The sequence below is a fragment of the Malania oleifera genome, chromosome 13 (genome assembly GCF_029873635.1).
Source record: "Malania oleifera isolate guangnan ecotype guangnan chromosome 13, ASM2987363v1, whole genome shotgun sequence".
In the NCBI taxonomy this organism is placed as follows: Eukaryota; Viridiplantae; Streptophyta; class Magnoliopsida; order Santalales; family Ximeniaceae; genus Malania; species Malania oleifera.
Window position 1 is genome coordinate 80,932,619 of NC_080429.1, and position 14,953 is coordinate 80,947,571.

At 34.9% G+C, this 14,953-nt stretch overlaps 1 protein-coding gene across 1 annotated transcript; it reads right to left on the reverse strand.

Annotated features, from left to right (window-relative positions):
* Nucleotides 1-7,382: 7,382 nt before the first annotated feature.
* LOC131146653 (uncharacterized) lies at nt 7,383-9,185 on the reverse strand. Its single transcript, XM_058096387.1, has one exon. The coding sequence runs from the start codon at nt 9,022-9,024 to the stop codon at nt 7,651-7,653; it is 1,374 nt and encodes a 457-aa protein (XP_057952370.1). The 5' UTR covers nt 9,025-9,185; the 3' UTR covers nt 7,383-7,650.
* Nucleotides 9,186-14,953: the final 5,768 nt, after the last annotated feature.

Below are 14,953 nucleotides of genomic sequence, written 5' to 3' on the forward strand. Positions count from 1 at the left end.
GCTAAAAGGGGGAGTATGACTCCTCGATCATATTGATGTTTCCTAGTGTTAGAGTGAGAATGACATATAAAGCTCTTTAGGGGAGGATAAGTGTTTATCAACTTATAAAACTCACTAGTTATTGTCAACATGTTTAGCCTATTTGTCTTCCTCACTAGACACACATTACTAATGAAGGTGTTGATAATAAATTAAATTGCTTCAATGTTTACTACTTAAGTGTCATTGCTTTCATAAGTTGCTTATTGCTTCCGCTTATATCTGCTTGAATGACTACGAAAGTGTTGAATTAGTGAATTATGGTAAACACTAGATTGGCTAGTTAAACAAAAGGGTTTTAACTAGCATCGCACATCCTTTCACAAAGGTGTGAAATATTCGGCCCATGACACCTGATATCAAATCTTGGTTAGTTGGTATGTGAATTCATTTGCCTTTGTTGTGGGATTGGTAAAGTTTTGGTGAGTGACCATACCGACCAATGCCCAAAAAATTAATGTACTGGAAGCATAACCTGAGTCGTCAGCCAACAAAGTGGCCAAAGCAAGGGCCCAACTGAGGGAACGTGTTAATTAATTGGAGGGAACCCAAAGAGATCAACAAAGTTCAATGATGGAGTTGTTGGAGAACTTCCACTACACTACAAAGAAAGGGTAATGGTTCGCGCCAAGCACCAAAAGGTATGCAAGATGAACGTTGCACACTCTGGTGAGGTAACACTACGGAGAAAAGGTAATGGTTTATACATCAACCACCAAAAAGAGTATGCATGGTGTCACACCAAGCGCCCAATAAGGGTAGGCAACGTGTTAAGCCAAGCGCCAAAGGGTAGGCAAGGTGAATGATGCACGCTCTGGTAAGTTAATCTTGAGGAGAAAGGGTAATGGTTTACGCCAAGAGCATAAGAGGGTATGCAGGGTGCCACGCCAAGCGCCTAGGAGGGGTAGATAGGGTGTCACGCCAAGTACCAAAAAGGTAGGTAGGGTGAACGTTGCACACTCTAGTAGGTTAACCATGTAGAAAAAAGGAATGGAATTCTTGAGGGAGACTAAGGCAGTGTCAATGCCTTTTCTTGGTTCCTTATGTTTTATGTGAGATCACCCTCACATGGTGTAAGACGCTACAAGGAAAGAAGATAATGAGAAGTTTCTTTCAGCCATGCAACTCAAGTAGGGATTGAGAAGGGGTGAACAAATGTATCTCGCCACGATAGTGGTTGAGGAAGAAGTAGGCCAAGAGCAGGGGCCTACAATCATCCCAGTTGTGTTGCATGGGTAGAAAGAGAAGCGCTCTTTCGCTCAGCGAAGCATCAAATTCCTTAGTTATGTGAACAAGGTCATATCAAGATAGATATGGAGAAAGTGAGAGCTATTCAAGAATGGAATATCCCAATAATAGTGAAGGAGCTATGTTCCTTTCTTGGTCTTGCCAACTATTTTAGGAAGTTCGTTGAGAGGTACTCGAGGAGAACTGCTACTTTGACAAAACTACTGAAGAAAGGTCAAGGGTGGAACTGGACAAAGTAGTGCCACGGAGCCTTTGATGACTTGAAGGATGCCATGATGAGAGATTTGGTACTTGCTCTTATGGATATCATGAAACCTTTCAAGGTACAAATAAATGCATCTGACAAGCTCTTAGAGGAGTCTTGTTATAGGAGGGACATCTTGTTGCGTACGAGAGTTGTAAGCTTAGTGAAGTAGAACGGAAGTACAAAACTCAAGAGAAGGAGATGCTAAAGGTGATACATTGTTTCCGCGTGTGGCGATATTACTTATTTGGGTCAAAGTTTGCGGTGAAAACGGATAATTCAAGTGCTAGGAACTTCTTAACACAGCCAAAGTTGACACCCAAGTAAGGCCAGTGACAAGAATTCTTGGCATAATTTGATTTATCATTTGAGCACGAGACAAGGCAGATGAACCAAGTTCCTAATGCACTAAGTAGGAAGGATGAGTTGGGGGCCTTATAGATGGTAATACACTTGACAATGAGTACCGTTACCATGACGATGCTGGAGCGCATCAAGGAGAATTTTTCCAAAGAGCTGGTTGTGCAGAACTTCATGAATTTGATAAAAGGGAAAGCATGTCAATTCTAAATAGAAGACATATTGTTGATGACCCATGGTAGTCAGCTCTTTGTGTCACGAGTTGTAGATCTGAGGAAGACATTACTGAGCAAGTTTCATGATACCATGTGGGACGGACATCCAAGGTGGCAACGCACTTTGGCATTACTGAAGTAGAGGTATTATTGGCTGCACATGCATGATGATATGGTTGATTATACCCAAACTTGTCTCACCTACCAACAAGACAAAGTGGAGCGAAAGAAAATTGTAGGGTTGTTAGAGCCCCTACCAATACCATCCAAATCGTGGGAACATATCTCATTAGACTTCATCACCAACCTACCTAGAGTGGGAGATGCGGGGTCTATACTTATGGTTATAGATAGGTTTTCGAAGTACAGTATGTTTATACCCGCACCAAAGTATTGTTCAGCAGAGGAGATGGTACAACTATTCTCTAAGAATATTATAAAATATTAGGGTGTTCCCCAATATATTGTCAGTGACCAAGACTCAAGATTCACTGGCAACTTCTGAACATGACTTTTTAGAATCCTTAATTCACAGCTTGACATCTTTTCAAGCTATCCACAAACAGATGGACAGATGAAGAGATTCAATAGTCTACTAGAAAAGTACTTGTGTCATTTTGTCAACGTCAATCAAAAAAATTGGGTGCAACTACTTGATGTGGCTCAAGTATGTTTTAGTGCCCAAAAGAGCTCGACAACCAACAAGAGTCCTTTTGAACTTGTTATAGGCCAATAGCCATTGTTACCTTATATAGTGGATGAGCCATACAGAGGAAAAAGTCCCAGAGCATACATCTTCACCAAAGAATGGAGACAAAATGTAAAGATTGTCCAAGCCTATCTAGAGAAAGCTTCTAAGTAGATGAAGAAGTGGGAAAACCATGGGAGAAGATCGTAACACTTCAACATTGGTGACTTGGTGCTTGTTAAACTCAATCTTGAACAGATTAGGTCACTACGGGGAAGATATAGGAGACTACTTCATAAATATGAAAAACCAGTCCCCATCTTGGCGAAATTCGGGAAGGCCTCTTACACGATTGACCCTCCAGCTTGGATGAAAGTGCATCCTGTATTTTGACTTCAGCTGCCTCAACTCGTTCAATGTCGACACCGAAAATCCAAGCAGAAGTCAGTCAACTAGAGTAGAATTGAAAACAATACAACTTGACAGATAAGAAGTTGTAGACTTCCTTGCAGACAAAGAGTTCACATCATCAAGGAAGAAGTAGTAAGAATTCTAAGTGAAGTGGAAAGGCCTTGGCTATGAAGAAATCAATAGGGTTTATGTGGAAGATAAGCAACCATTCATCGACAACATTGAAGTGTACCTAGCATCAAAGTCTATAAGAACGTCAACTACATAAGTGGGGGAGCATCACGAGCTGAGCTTGTTCAAGGCATTATGCTTGTCTGTGACCTCATGTCTTGTGCGTTTGGGATGGGTTTTCATCATGTAAATACTAGTGGAGAGTTATTTTTCAAAGATAGTTTTTCCTAGACTAAAAATGGGAGTATGACACCTTGGTCATATTGATGTTTCCTAGTGTTAGAGTGAGAATAGCATGGAAAGCTCTTTAGGGTAGGATGAGTGTTCATCAACTTGTAAAACTCACTAGTGATTGTCAACTTGTTTAGCCTACTTGTCTCTCTCCTAGACACACATTGTTAACGGAGATGTTGATAATGAATTATGTTGCTTCAATGTTTACTGCTTAAGTGTCATTGCTTTCATAAATTGTTTATTGCTTCCACTTATATATGCTTGAATGACAATGAAAGTGTTTTATTGGTGAGTTGTGGTAAATGCTAGGCTAGTTAGTTAAACAATAGAGCTTTAGTTAGTGCCGCACGATCCTTTCACAAAGGTGTGAAATATTCGGCCTGTAACACTAAGCACATCATGTACTAAGGAAAATGAAAACTAGGGAATATATTTATCTTTGTTTACTTATAAGAAAATAAGAAAAGAAAATAAATAAATAAATTAAGTTTTACTTTTCATGTCATTAACCTTCATCTTTCCATTTCTAATGTTATTTCTCAATAGTCAATTGTTTTTCATTCTTAATGTTGCTTAAAAAGGAGAGAAAATACAATCAATGTTTCCCTTAAGAAAAATATATTGGGACCTGCCCCTCCATGTGTCTATATACCTGTATTTTAGATATTAAATATGTAAAAAGTGGATTTTACTTTCGTTAATATTATACATATGAAGAGGAGGATCCATTTTTAATATGTTTAGAATTTAAGAACATACTGAAACACGTAGAGGAACAGCTCCCCAGTATAATTTCCCTTTGCCCTCGTCTTCTTGTGCTTAATGTTTTCCTTCACAAAAATCTTGATTTAATAGGCATCCTACCATTGCTCACCACTTCATCTTCCCTATTTTTTATTACGCCCAAAAAAATCATCTTACTTATTTTTAATGTATGCATCAAGCTTACTCATTTAAAATCGCATAAATTTAAGTCATCACTAAGTACATGCATTTAAGCTTGAATCAGTGGAATATATATATATATATTCCTATAAGGTTAGTGTGGTCCTCTAGTCAGGCTCCTTTGCCCAATAAAATCATTACAAACAATAAGTTTAATGTGGATTCCACCTGATAAGAGTACACATGTATTCAATGAAACCCATTGTATTGGATGGAGGGGACTAACTGGAGGATTCTTTAGGAGAACCTTTTTTTTTTTTTTTTCTCAGTAGAAGTCCTATTACAATGTATTCAACCTTGTAGGTTAGGGTATTTTGGTAATAAATTATGTAAAAAAATCCAATTTAACTTAAATAATGAAGAAAATATCATGCCAAATTAGGTCAAAAAGGATAGGAAAAAAAATTATAAAAGCAAACATGAAAAAAGGTAGCAAAGGCAACCTCATAGGCACCAGGGGTAACATGCCATCGACGCCCCTCTCGCATTTTCCTACGTTTAGCCTCCTTTTTTATCGAGTTTTTTGATGAATTTTTATTTCTTGTTCTTAATAATTTGACATGCCCTATTTTCGACTCTTGATCAAATCCTTTTGTGCATTCTTGTAGATTACCTTTTGTTCATCTATCTTTTAATTTATTTTTTATTAGGTAGCCCAATGCCCTATCTTTGACCCTGGATAACATTGGAGTAACTTCAGAAGCTTGGATGGCATCTATCGCCTCCAAAGCAAAACTTTTAACTCTAGTGGCCCTTTGGGTGCCTAGATTGAGAAAAAGAGCAAAAAATTTCCATCTTATCTTTAGCACAAAGCACTTCATTGGCTACATATTTAATACATGATTGACCTTCTTAATTCTCGCTCAAAGGAATACATATTGGGGTTTTAATTCTTTTGGAATAGAGCATAAGAACATGATTAGGATTTGATTTGTTCTTGTTTTCAATTTTGTTTGATTACTCTATCTACATGATTAGTTATGTTTTCTTTTGCTAGTGTGTATATATTGGTCTAAAGTTTCTAGTCCTCCTTTTTATATAAAAACTTTTGAATGGGAATTCTCTATTAAAAAGAGAGAATAAGTAGGCGACTTTAGGATTTCATCCCAAGTGCTAACTCAAATCATATTTTACATTCTATTATTATTAAGATGGTCATGAATTTAATTCTCGTGACTCGAGTCATGAACTGTAAATAAGATAAAATTTTCTTTTTCATGTATATGCTGGATTACACTTTTACTTTGTGTTTGATAAAATATAATTATCATGATCACAAACAAAAATGCCTTTTTTGAGGTGAGGAATTGTTCATGGAGATCACATGAGAATTATTTTGTATTTGATTTCTTTAGTATTTTCATTTTTTTTTTCTTTAGTGAATGTATTGGATTTTCTAGAACAAAAAAAATACATACATACATAAATACATACATATATATATATATATATATATATATATATAAAGTTATTTGTTCAATTGTCTTGTGGAAGAATTAAATAATACTAATTTTTCAAAAAAAAAAAGAATATCAAAATGTCAAATTGAGATATATACTCTTTTTTTTCCTTTTCAGGAATTCATTAACCTTTTCAATTTATAACATTGTCAAGGACGCCATACTAACTTTGAACTCAAAAGTTTAGTAATAAGATGGTGACTATTATTTAGCATCAGACTTTCAGTTCCCTTCCATTAAAATTCCTGCCACATGAAGATTAGGAATGGTGATTCTTGAGTGTTAAATGTAAATTACTATTACTCAAGTTAAATAAATTGAAATGATAGCCCATTTTAATTTACGATGGTAGTTTACTTCATTTAGAAATAATTACTTATTTTAACTTTGAAAAAGCTTGAAAAGATTTCAATTCTCCTAAAATTTCATACTAACCAATATTTTATTTTTTTAATAAAAGAGATTATCTGAAGAAGAACTAATAGATTTTTATTATTATGGTTGACTAAGAACAAAGCTTGTAGACTAATTTCCAGAGTGAGTTGTACTTGGGAGAACCAAAAAAGCAATTTTTTAATTGTTATTGCATGCATGAGTAATCATTCAAGTGCATATATCTGAACCTTTCCCTGCATATACATTACAGTCAATAGGGAGGGGCACTGCACTCTCCAAGCTCTGAAATGGAAATATGCCTTTCGGAATAGAATCATAAGAATGTAATAGAATGAAGTGGAATAAAATCAAATTTATTACTTAGATTTCATCCTATTCTACATTCAAATTTTTCCTCCATTCCTTTCCTACCTCATTTCATTCTAGCAGCCAAATATTCAGGGTCCGGGTGGAGATCTGCTTCAATGCTTGACAACTCAATTCATTCTCATATCAAATTTAACATAGGAAATGATCCAAATTTACAAGTTCTATTGTGTCATTCATGTCATAAAAAAGGTTGTTCCAACTCTTTCTCCTCACCCTATGTGTGGTAATTTAATTTAGAAAAGATGTAACATAAAATTGCACTAAAATTTATCCAAATCTCATTCAAATCTAAATCTAAATCTAAGTTCCCAAATTCATGCTCAGGATCCAATTTTCTCTTCCTACTAACCAAACAAACTGGAAACAAACTTCTCCCTTTCCATCTCTCTCCTCTCCTCTCGTCTCGTCTCCTCCAAAATTCCTTTTCTCTTCCCTCACCTTGTTTTGTGAGTGGTCATTTGCAATTTTAAAGGGCAAAAACCAAACCCCAAGAAAACAAACACATAATAAAGGCTTCGAATCTCATTTGTGTAAGGGAAAAAAAAAATCATCCCAATCTCAAGCAACAAATATAAGCCAAAAGGAATAATAAATAATGCCAATTAATAATAAAAACAATATTATCAATTTCCATCCAACTAAGTATATCCAACTCAAAAGAAGAGTTTAAAAAAATAAAAAGAGAGCCTAGCAACAAAAACATCTATACAAGATCTCAACCAAAATATGCATGAAGCTATCAACAATTTCATTGAACCCTTCGATGGGAGTCAAATAAACATTATCTGCATCATCATGCAAACCTAACAATGCCCAAGAAAATTTCAGAATTGAAAATAATGATATTGAAATTTACCATCAACTATCACATCACGGGCGATGAGCAGCTCTTTGGGTGATCCTCCTCCGCTCATACTCAGGATCATCCGTCGGCAACTCATACCGGCATACAGGACAGGTGTTCCGAATTCCCAGCCATGGCACGATGCACTCACCGTGGTAGCGATGCGAGCATGGCAGCTCGCTCGCTTTCTCGCCCACATTCATCTCTTCCTTGCAAACTGCACACACCGCATTGCTCTTCCCAACATCTTCTTCCCTCATTACCAGAGAAACAAGATTCTCAACCGCGGATTTCGACGCCGGCGGCCGACCCCCCATGAAGCCATTTTCATTCTCTGCGAATTGCCCAAACAGCATTTCGTACTCCGCTGTGTAAATGTAGTCATCGTGATCCCCCAAATATGGTTCTGTTTCTGGGTTCCTGTCCAAATTATCGGCTGTCAACAAAACTTCCCACCCTAAATTCCCCAATCCCCCAACCCTCTCAACTCTCAGCTCTTGCTCAGAAGCAACTGCGGGTGAAATGGAAACAGACCCATCGTCGTCGGCATCGATTACCATGCTCAATACTTCTCTCTCATCAACCCTACCGTCGACCTCCTCCCACTCAAAATCTTCATTATTCTCCCTCTGATCTTCCAGTTGGAGAGAATCCCAACACAGAGGGAGACTCGAATCGTCACCGTGTACACGATCCAAATCGTAATCGTTATCGCTCTCGTCCTCCGAGTGCAATCCAATCCCCACAGCACCATTTTCATCGTCATCCTCGTCGGAGTCGGATCCAAACCCATGAATCCGCACGCCCGCAGCATGCGATTCGCGCCTAGATACAGTCGACGATTCACCAGCTTCAGACCTAGAAACCCTTCTTCGTACAAAAAAGTCATCCCCGCAATCCGCCACCATAAAACCGCAATTCTCATCCTCTAACTCATGTCTCTCCACAACGCCGAGCCCTAACCCTAACCCTAACCCTACATCTAGCTCAAAACGATTACAACCAATTTCAACATTCCCATCAAAACTCGGATCATTGACAGTTTCCAAGCTTAGATCGCTCTCAACCATGACGCGCGACTGTTCAACGCGTTGCTGAAACAGATCCATGACGAAGCTCACCTGGTTCTCGCGGTCGAAGAGGTCGACGGTAGTGATCGAATCGGGCTCCGAAACATCATCGACGCCTCGAAACTGAACCGAAGATTCGAATTCGTAGAAATCAGAAGCATCAACGGCGATCTGGGTGTGGAGGGAGTGATCGGAGGGTGCGATCTCCGGGATGTCAAAAGAGTTGAGGTCGTGGGCCCAGTATGGAAGGGATTCGAGGGTGACGATGTCTTCAGGTTGGTCTAGATCTGCGTCTTCTTCGTGGAGATGAAGATACGAAACCTCCGCCATTGACGAGAGAAAAGTCTTCCAACGCTTGGTTTCAGGCAGTGCCTTCTGCGTTTAAGACGGTGGGAATGGGAAAGGAGAGTCGGACTGCGTACGATTTTGGGTGTGGAGTTTGCTCAGTCCTTATCCGGGATTAGGATTTCTTTAATCCGGTTACGAAAATGCTGGTCCTATTCTCCTTCCTATAGGCTATAACCGTACTCGTTCTTTTCGCATTTGGCGCGGTGTTGCGTGACTTGCGTCTTGGCACTTGGTTTGGTATAAAGAGATCAGGGAAAAAAAATGGGAGCTAAAAAGCTGACCTCACCCAAAAATTTGACCAACTCGCCAAAGATTTTGAAATTCAAATTTTATAAATCTCTCCTTTCATATGATTAAAAGATATAAATCGGATTAAAGTTTTGAAATTTTAAGAACTCCTCTTCAAGTTTAGTAAAATTACACGAATTTCTCTTTATATTTGATAAAAAATAAGTGTAGGGAGAGGATATAAGAATTAAAAAATTAAATATTAATAAAAGTTTATAAAATTTTTGAAACTTTAGAGAGATGTCTGTTTTTTTAACATGCTTTAAGGAAGGTTCGTAAAATTCTTCAAAGTTCAACAAAAATTTGTGTCTTTTGATAAATTTCAAAAGAAATCAGTACTCCGTTAAAAAAAAACATAAAAAGGTGAGTCAATACAAAAATATAAGAGGCAAAGTACATGAAAAGACAAAGAGTTGAGAAGAAAACAATTAAAAATAAATTTATCATAATTAATGGGTGTAAAAAAACACTTGAAGGTCTTGCTTTCACCTCTTATTTTCATTCTCTGTATAGAATTTTTTTCAACTCTTATATCAAAGACAAATGAGGAAAAAAACTTAAAGAAATAAAAGTCAAAAGAATTTTGTCATATAATTTTTTTTATTAATGATCACATCATCTTGATTTGTAAAAAGTTAACTTTGATAACTTTCATACATTGAAAGAAACGATTGAAAGAAACGTTAGAAGTGTTGGAAAAAATCAATGGATTCACAAAACAACTTCTCAAAATCAGCATGTTACATTAGTTCATAAACCAAATAGCTTAAGGAAGGTGATGGGGAGAAGATTTAGTATTCACATAATTTATTGTATTGGGGAGTACCTTGGAGTGAGTATTAATTTCACAAATTCAAAGATAAACTATATGATAATCTTGTGGATAGGATGGGGAAAGATATTCAATCTAAACAAGGAAGATTATTATTCCAAGTTCTGAACTTAAGTGTTTCAATCTATACTATGAGTTTTTTGTACTCTCAGAAATAATTTGTAATGATCCCAAAAATGTATATATAATTTAAGCATAATAATAATAATAAAATAAAAATACTCATTAAGTTAATATTAATACGAAAGTGTTTCTCTATTAGGATCCTTAATTTTATATTTGATGTTTAAGAAATGCTTTATCTTAACGAGTGTTTAAAGACCATTGCGGTTTAGTTACTCCCTGAAAGTCGGTCTAATCAAAATGAAATTTCATAAAATGAACACAGTAGACATTGTTTGTACACGTAAATAAGTACATATACATAAAATAATGTTTTGACTGACATAATAATAATAATAATATAGGTATCATGTGTCACATGACCGTATGGGGCTCACATGAGTCTCAAAGCCGTGTGAGATTCACATGAGTCTCGAAACTCTATAAGGTACATAAGACTATATGAGACCTATTAGAATTACGTAGAACTCACTTGGATTTCTAAGTATTGTAGGGTCCATGTGAATTTTTTAAAATTCAAACATAATTCTTATTTCATAATAAATAGTAAAACATAACTTAAAAATAATAATAATAATAATTTAAAAATAATTCATTCATTCATTCATTCATTCATTCATTAAGTAAATTAATTAAAAATTAATTAAATGGGAGTGTTAACAATCACTCTCATTTTCCCCACATGTACACATTCCCATCCCAAATCTCTCATACCAAGCTCATCTCATGCACATTACATGTCTATTCCTTACTCATTCCTCTATTTTAAAAAAAATTATAATTTTATTCCTTTTCCACACTTTTACAAATTTCATTTTCTTCCCCAAAATTTTTCTATAAATAAGAAGTTCTCAACCTTCATTTTTCACAAAAAATTTTCAAATGAATTGAAATATTAATGAGTAAAAGAATTAGTGGTGGAGAGAGAATTTTTATTATAATTAAAATTTTCACTCACTCACTCTTTCCTATCTCATTTTTCAAAGATATTTGTTGTGATCATCTCACAAGGTTAAGTAAGAGTAAGTAAATTTGATTATGTTAGATTTTTATTAAAATTTATACTTGAGTTTATTTGTAAGTAAATTTGATTATACTAGTTATTTTTCATAAAAAATTTCAAGTTTATTTTTACACTTATTTAATTATAATCGTTTTATCTTTAATATATTTACGTTTAGTTTTTAGTTAAAAAATGTTATAAACCATTAATTTTTATTTAAGAAAATATTTTTAAAACGAAAATCATGTGGCATGAGTTAATTTCTATGTTGCATATTTCACGAAAACACAAGTAAAGATGACATGAGTTTATTTTTACGTTACATATTTCATGAAAATATGAGTAAAATGATATTTTCATAATATTATTTTTAATTGCATAAATTATATAATAAGATGTTTTCAAAACCTCTAATGGCCTAGAAGATACAAAAAATTACGAATGTTCTGTACCGTAACTTAAAGTTTAAACGGATCAAAGTGCACCCACACTGTTTATAGAGTGATTTTATATGACGGTGGATTTCTCCTAAGTGCACACCTGGGTCGGACCGGGACTTAATAGGGAAAATATCACTTAATGATAATGTACGTTGATTTAGTTTGATCAGCCAGCCAGTTAAATTCAGTCTTCGGACTGCACAACTTAGTCATAGGGATAAACATAACTTATGATTAACAAGTTTAAGGATGATTTTTTTCAGTATATGTATATACATATTTAATTATGTGAACATAGTCATTGATCATTTGAAGAAAAAGTATATGTTTATGTGAATAGGGGCATCTCTGTATCTAAATGATGATTTGAAGGAAATGCATAAGAAAAAGTAAATATATACATGATTGACCATTATAATTATAGTTTTAAAGTTAAAAAGTTCAATTTAACAGTTATAATATATGATTATAAAATTTTATTGTTATAAATTATAGTAAAAATTTATACAAAAATTTTTAAATTTACATTTATTTTAAAAGTAATTTTAAAGTTATAATATTAAATATTATTTCACGAAATTATAATATTATAAATGTTCATTTTGATCACACACTAATAATAATCTTATTTACTTGTTGAGCGTCGTCTCACCCCAATCATTATTTTACATTTCAGATAATTTTGAACAGTGTACCAGAAATCTAGCATAACATGTGCATGAGCGAGAGTAAAAGGAGAAAAGTAGAATAAAAATTTTAATATAATACAATTTAGAATATGTTTGTATATTTTAGAATTTTAGAAATTTTAATTTTAATATTTGAGACGTATATTTGTAATAAAACTAATTAGTGCTCTGATAATAAAAATAATTGAAATTTTTTGCATCCTCTGAAAAATTTATATATAGGAACCCACTCAGATTCGGGTCATTACACAATTTGTAACAACTTGTACAAGCAATCTAGAGACTTTTGGCAGAGTAGAAAGGATAATGGGGAAAGCAAAGCTAATTTTAGAACCTAAATAAAACTTTATCACCAATTTCATGGGGAGGCTTGGAATTCAAAGATTTTTGTACTTATAATAAAGCTCCTTTAATGAAACAGTTTGGGAGAATCATTAACAGACCCAAAGCCTTTGATCCAGATTGTTATATCAATATATTTTGCAAAGACCTCCATTTTGAAAGAAGTGTTCACAATATGTTTTGTGGGGAATATTGGTGTAGTGAAAGAGATTAAGGGACTTCAACATTTGAAAGTTTCCTTGGATCCTTAACTTAAAGGAAGGATTGCTCCAAGCCAATATAACCTGACTTAAAAGCAGGATCACAGCATGACAAACAAGAAATCAAAGTCATCCTTATAATGAATTGAATTGCATTGATCGACTCTTATTTGCATTCATGTTTGTTTATTGCTTCTATTTCCTTTGCATATACTTGATTGTGAATTTGTTCATATGGTGAAATAGCAATATACTTTTGGCTTACTTGTGTGTTATGATTAGTACTGCACTGCCTTTCACAAGGTGTGAAGAGTTCAACTAATGACACTAGAGTGTGGGTCCCACCATACCCAATGTCCGCCCGATATTCTCCTAGGAAACGCTGTTCAAGAAGATTATCATTTAATTGTTGATGCAAAAATTGTTTTAGGTTGAAATCCAGTCCTGAATAAATCAACCAACTCACATCCAATTATAAAAATAAGCATTGTAACTTCTTTAATACTTAAGCTGGCTCTCATTCATAGGAAATATGGTGAGTTTTCAGACTTTCAAAAATATGCTCTTACGTTTGAGCCTAGGGGCCCTTTAAATAGAAGGTTATGCTTGCTATTGGTGGTTTCTTAATTAGAAAGGAGTTTTAACTTTGAAGATGAAGGGTTGCAAAGGTGGCACTATTTTATTGGGAAATTATTTCTACCATATCACAAATAATAAGCCATTACAATCTATGACATATAATATTTTTTTAAAAAGAGTGTCTGAGAATGTACTTTACTCGATAGATAAACTAGACTTCGTAGTCTTTGTGCAATTCCAAAAAAGGCTCACTTCTTCAGCTTTTGGTCTTCTCACCATAGCCACCACTCTTTTCTTCATCTTCTTCTTTTCCTCTCATTTGTTCCCTTTCCCCTTCTCTCTTGAAGAGGCATCCTAGGATCCTATTACAAACAAATTGAACTAGAATTTTGCTTTAGAGGAGGGTCTACAATCACCCACAAATTTATCAACGGTCAAGATTTTAACGTCTTTGGGTGTTGGGTGCTTTGGGGACAAATAGATGGAAAGGGGAAAAGAAATATTGCATTAGACATATTGACAATGCGATTAGGGCATGCGCCTGGCACCAGTGGTGCAAGTCAAGTGCACTCCCCATTTTTTTTTAAAAAAAATCTGTGTCATTGTTATGCATTTTTGGGTTTTTATTTTATTTATCTAAATTCCTATGTCATAATTTATGTGGACAAAATAGGGCAAAATGCCTTCAATCATTGGGATAAAATTGGATGCCTGCACCTTAATGTTTAAGCAAAGCAAAGGAACTAGGATTACCTTCTAAAGTTCTTCAGACACCCACACCTCTTTGAGCTTATAAACATTTGAAAATAAGGACGAGCAGCCCAACAGCACTTTGAGTTTATAACTGTTTTATAATAAGGACAATGTTCATAATAGAAACAAGCCATGAATTGGTCTGGTGCACTAGATGATCTTACTCATGCACTGGCTACCTTTTTTGAACAAAATGCTAACGGATTACTCTTGCAGTTCAGTTCATGGCCTTAGAAAGTGGAGTCCTTCACCTCTTTGAACAGGAACTAAAGTAGTTGAAAAAAAATAAATGCTTCGCAATTGAGACAAGAAGATTTTAGGCCACCAACTTGATTCCTTCAAAGAGTATCAGTTACTTCTCTCATAAGGTAACAGGAATGCACTACATCTAGGACAAATTTGTCAAACCCTGTCAAGAATTCTCTGTAAAAGCATCAACTGTGATATCACACTTTCTCTAACCGGACAGATTGAGTTACATGGTTTGAGTCATGTTTCAGTCAGATGTAGGATTTGGATGGCTTGTCAATTTACAAGTTGATCTTTAAAACGTTTTTGCAGTTCCTCAGTTGTGAATTCTGATTTCATTGGATAATGTTAATGAAACGTATCCCAAACACATGGCAGATCAATCTGTTTGCTTGCTTGTTATGATAAAATGA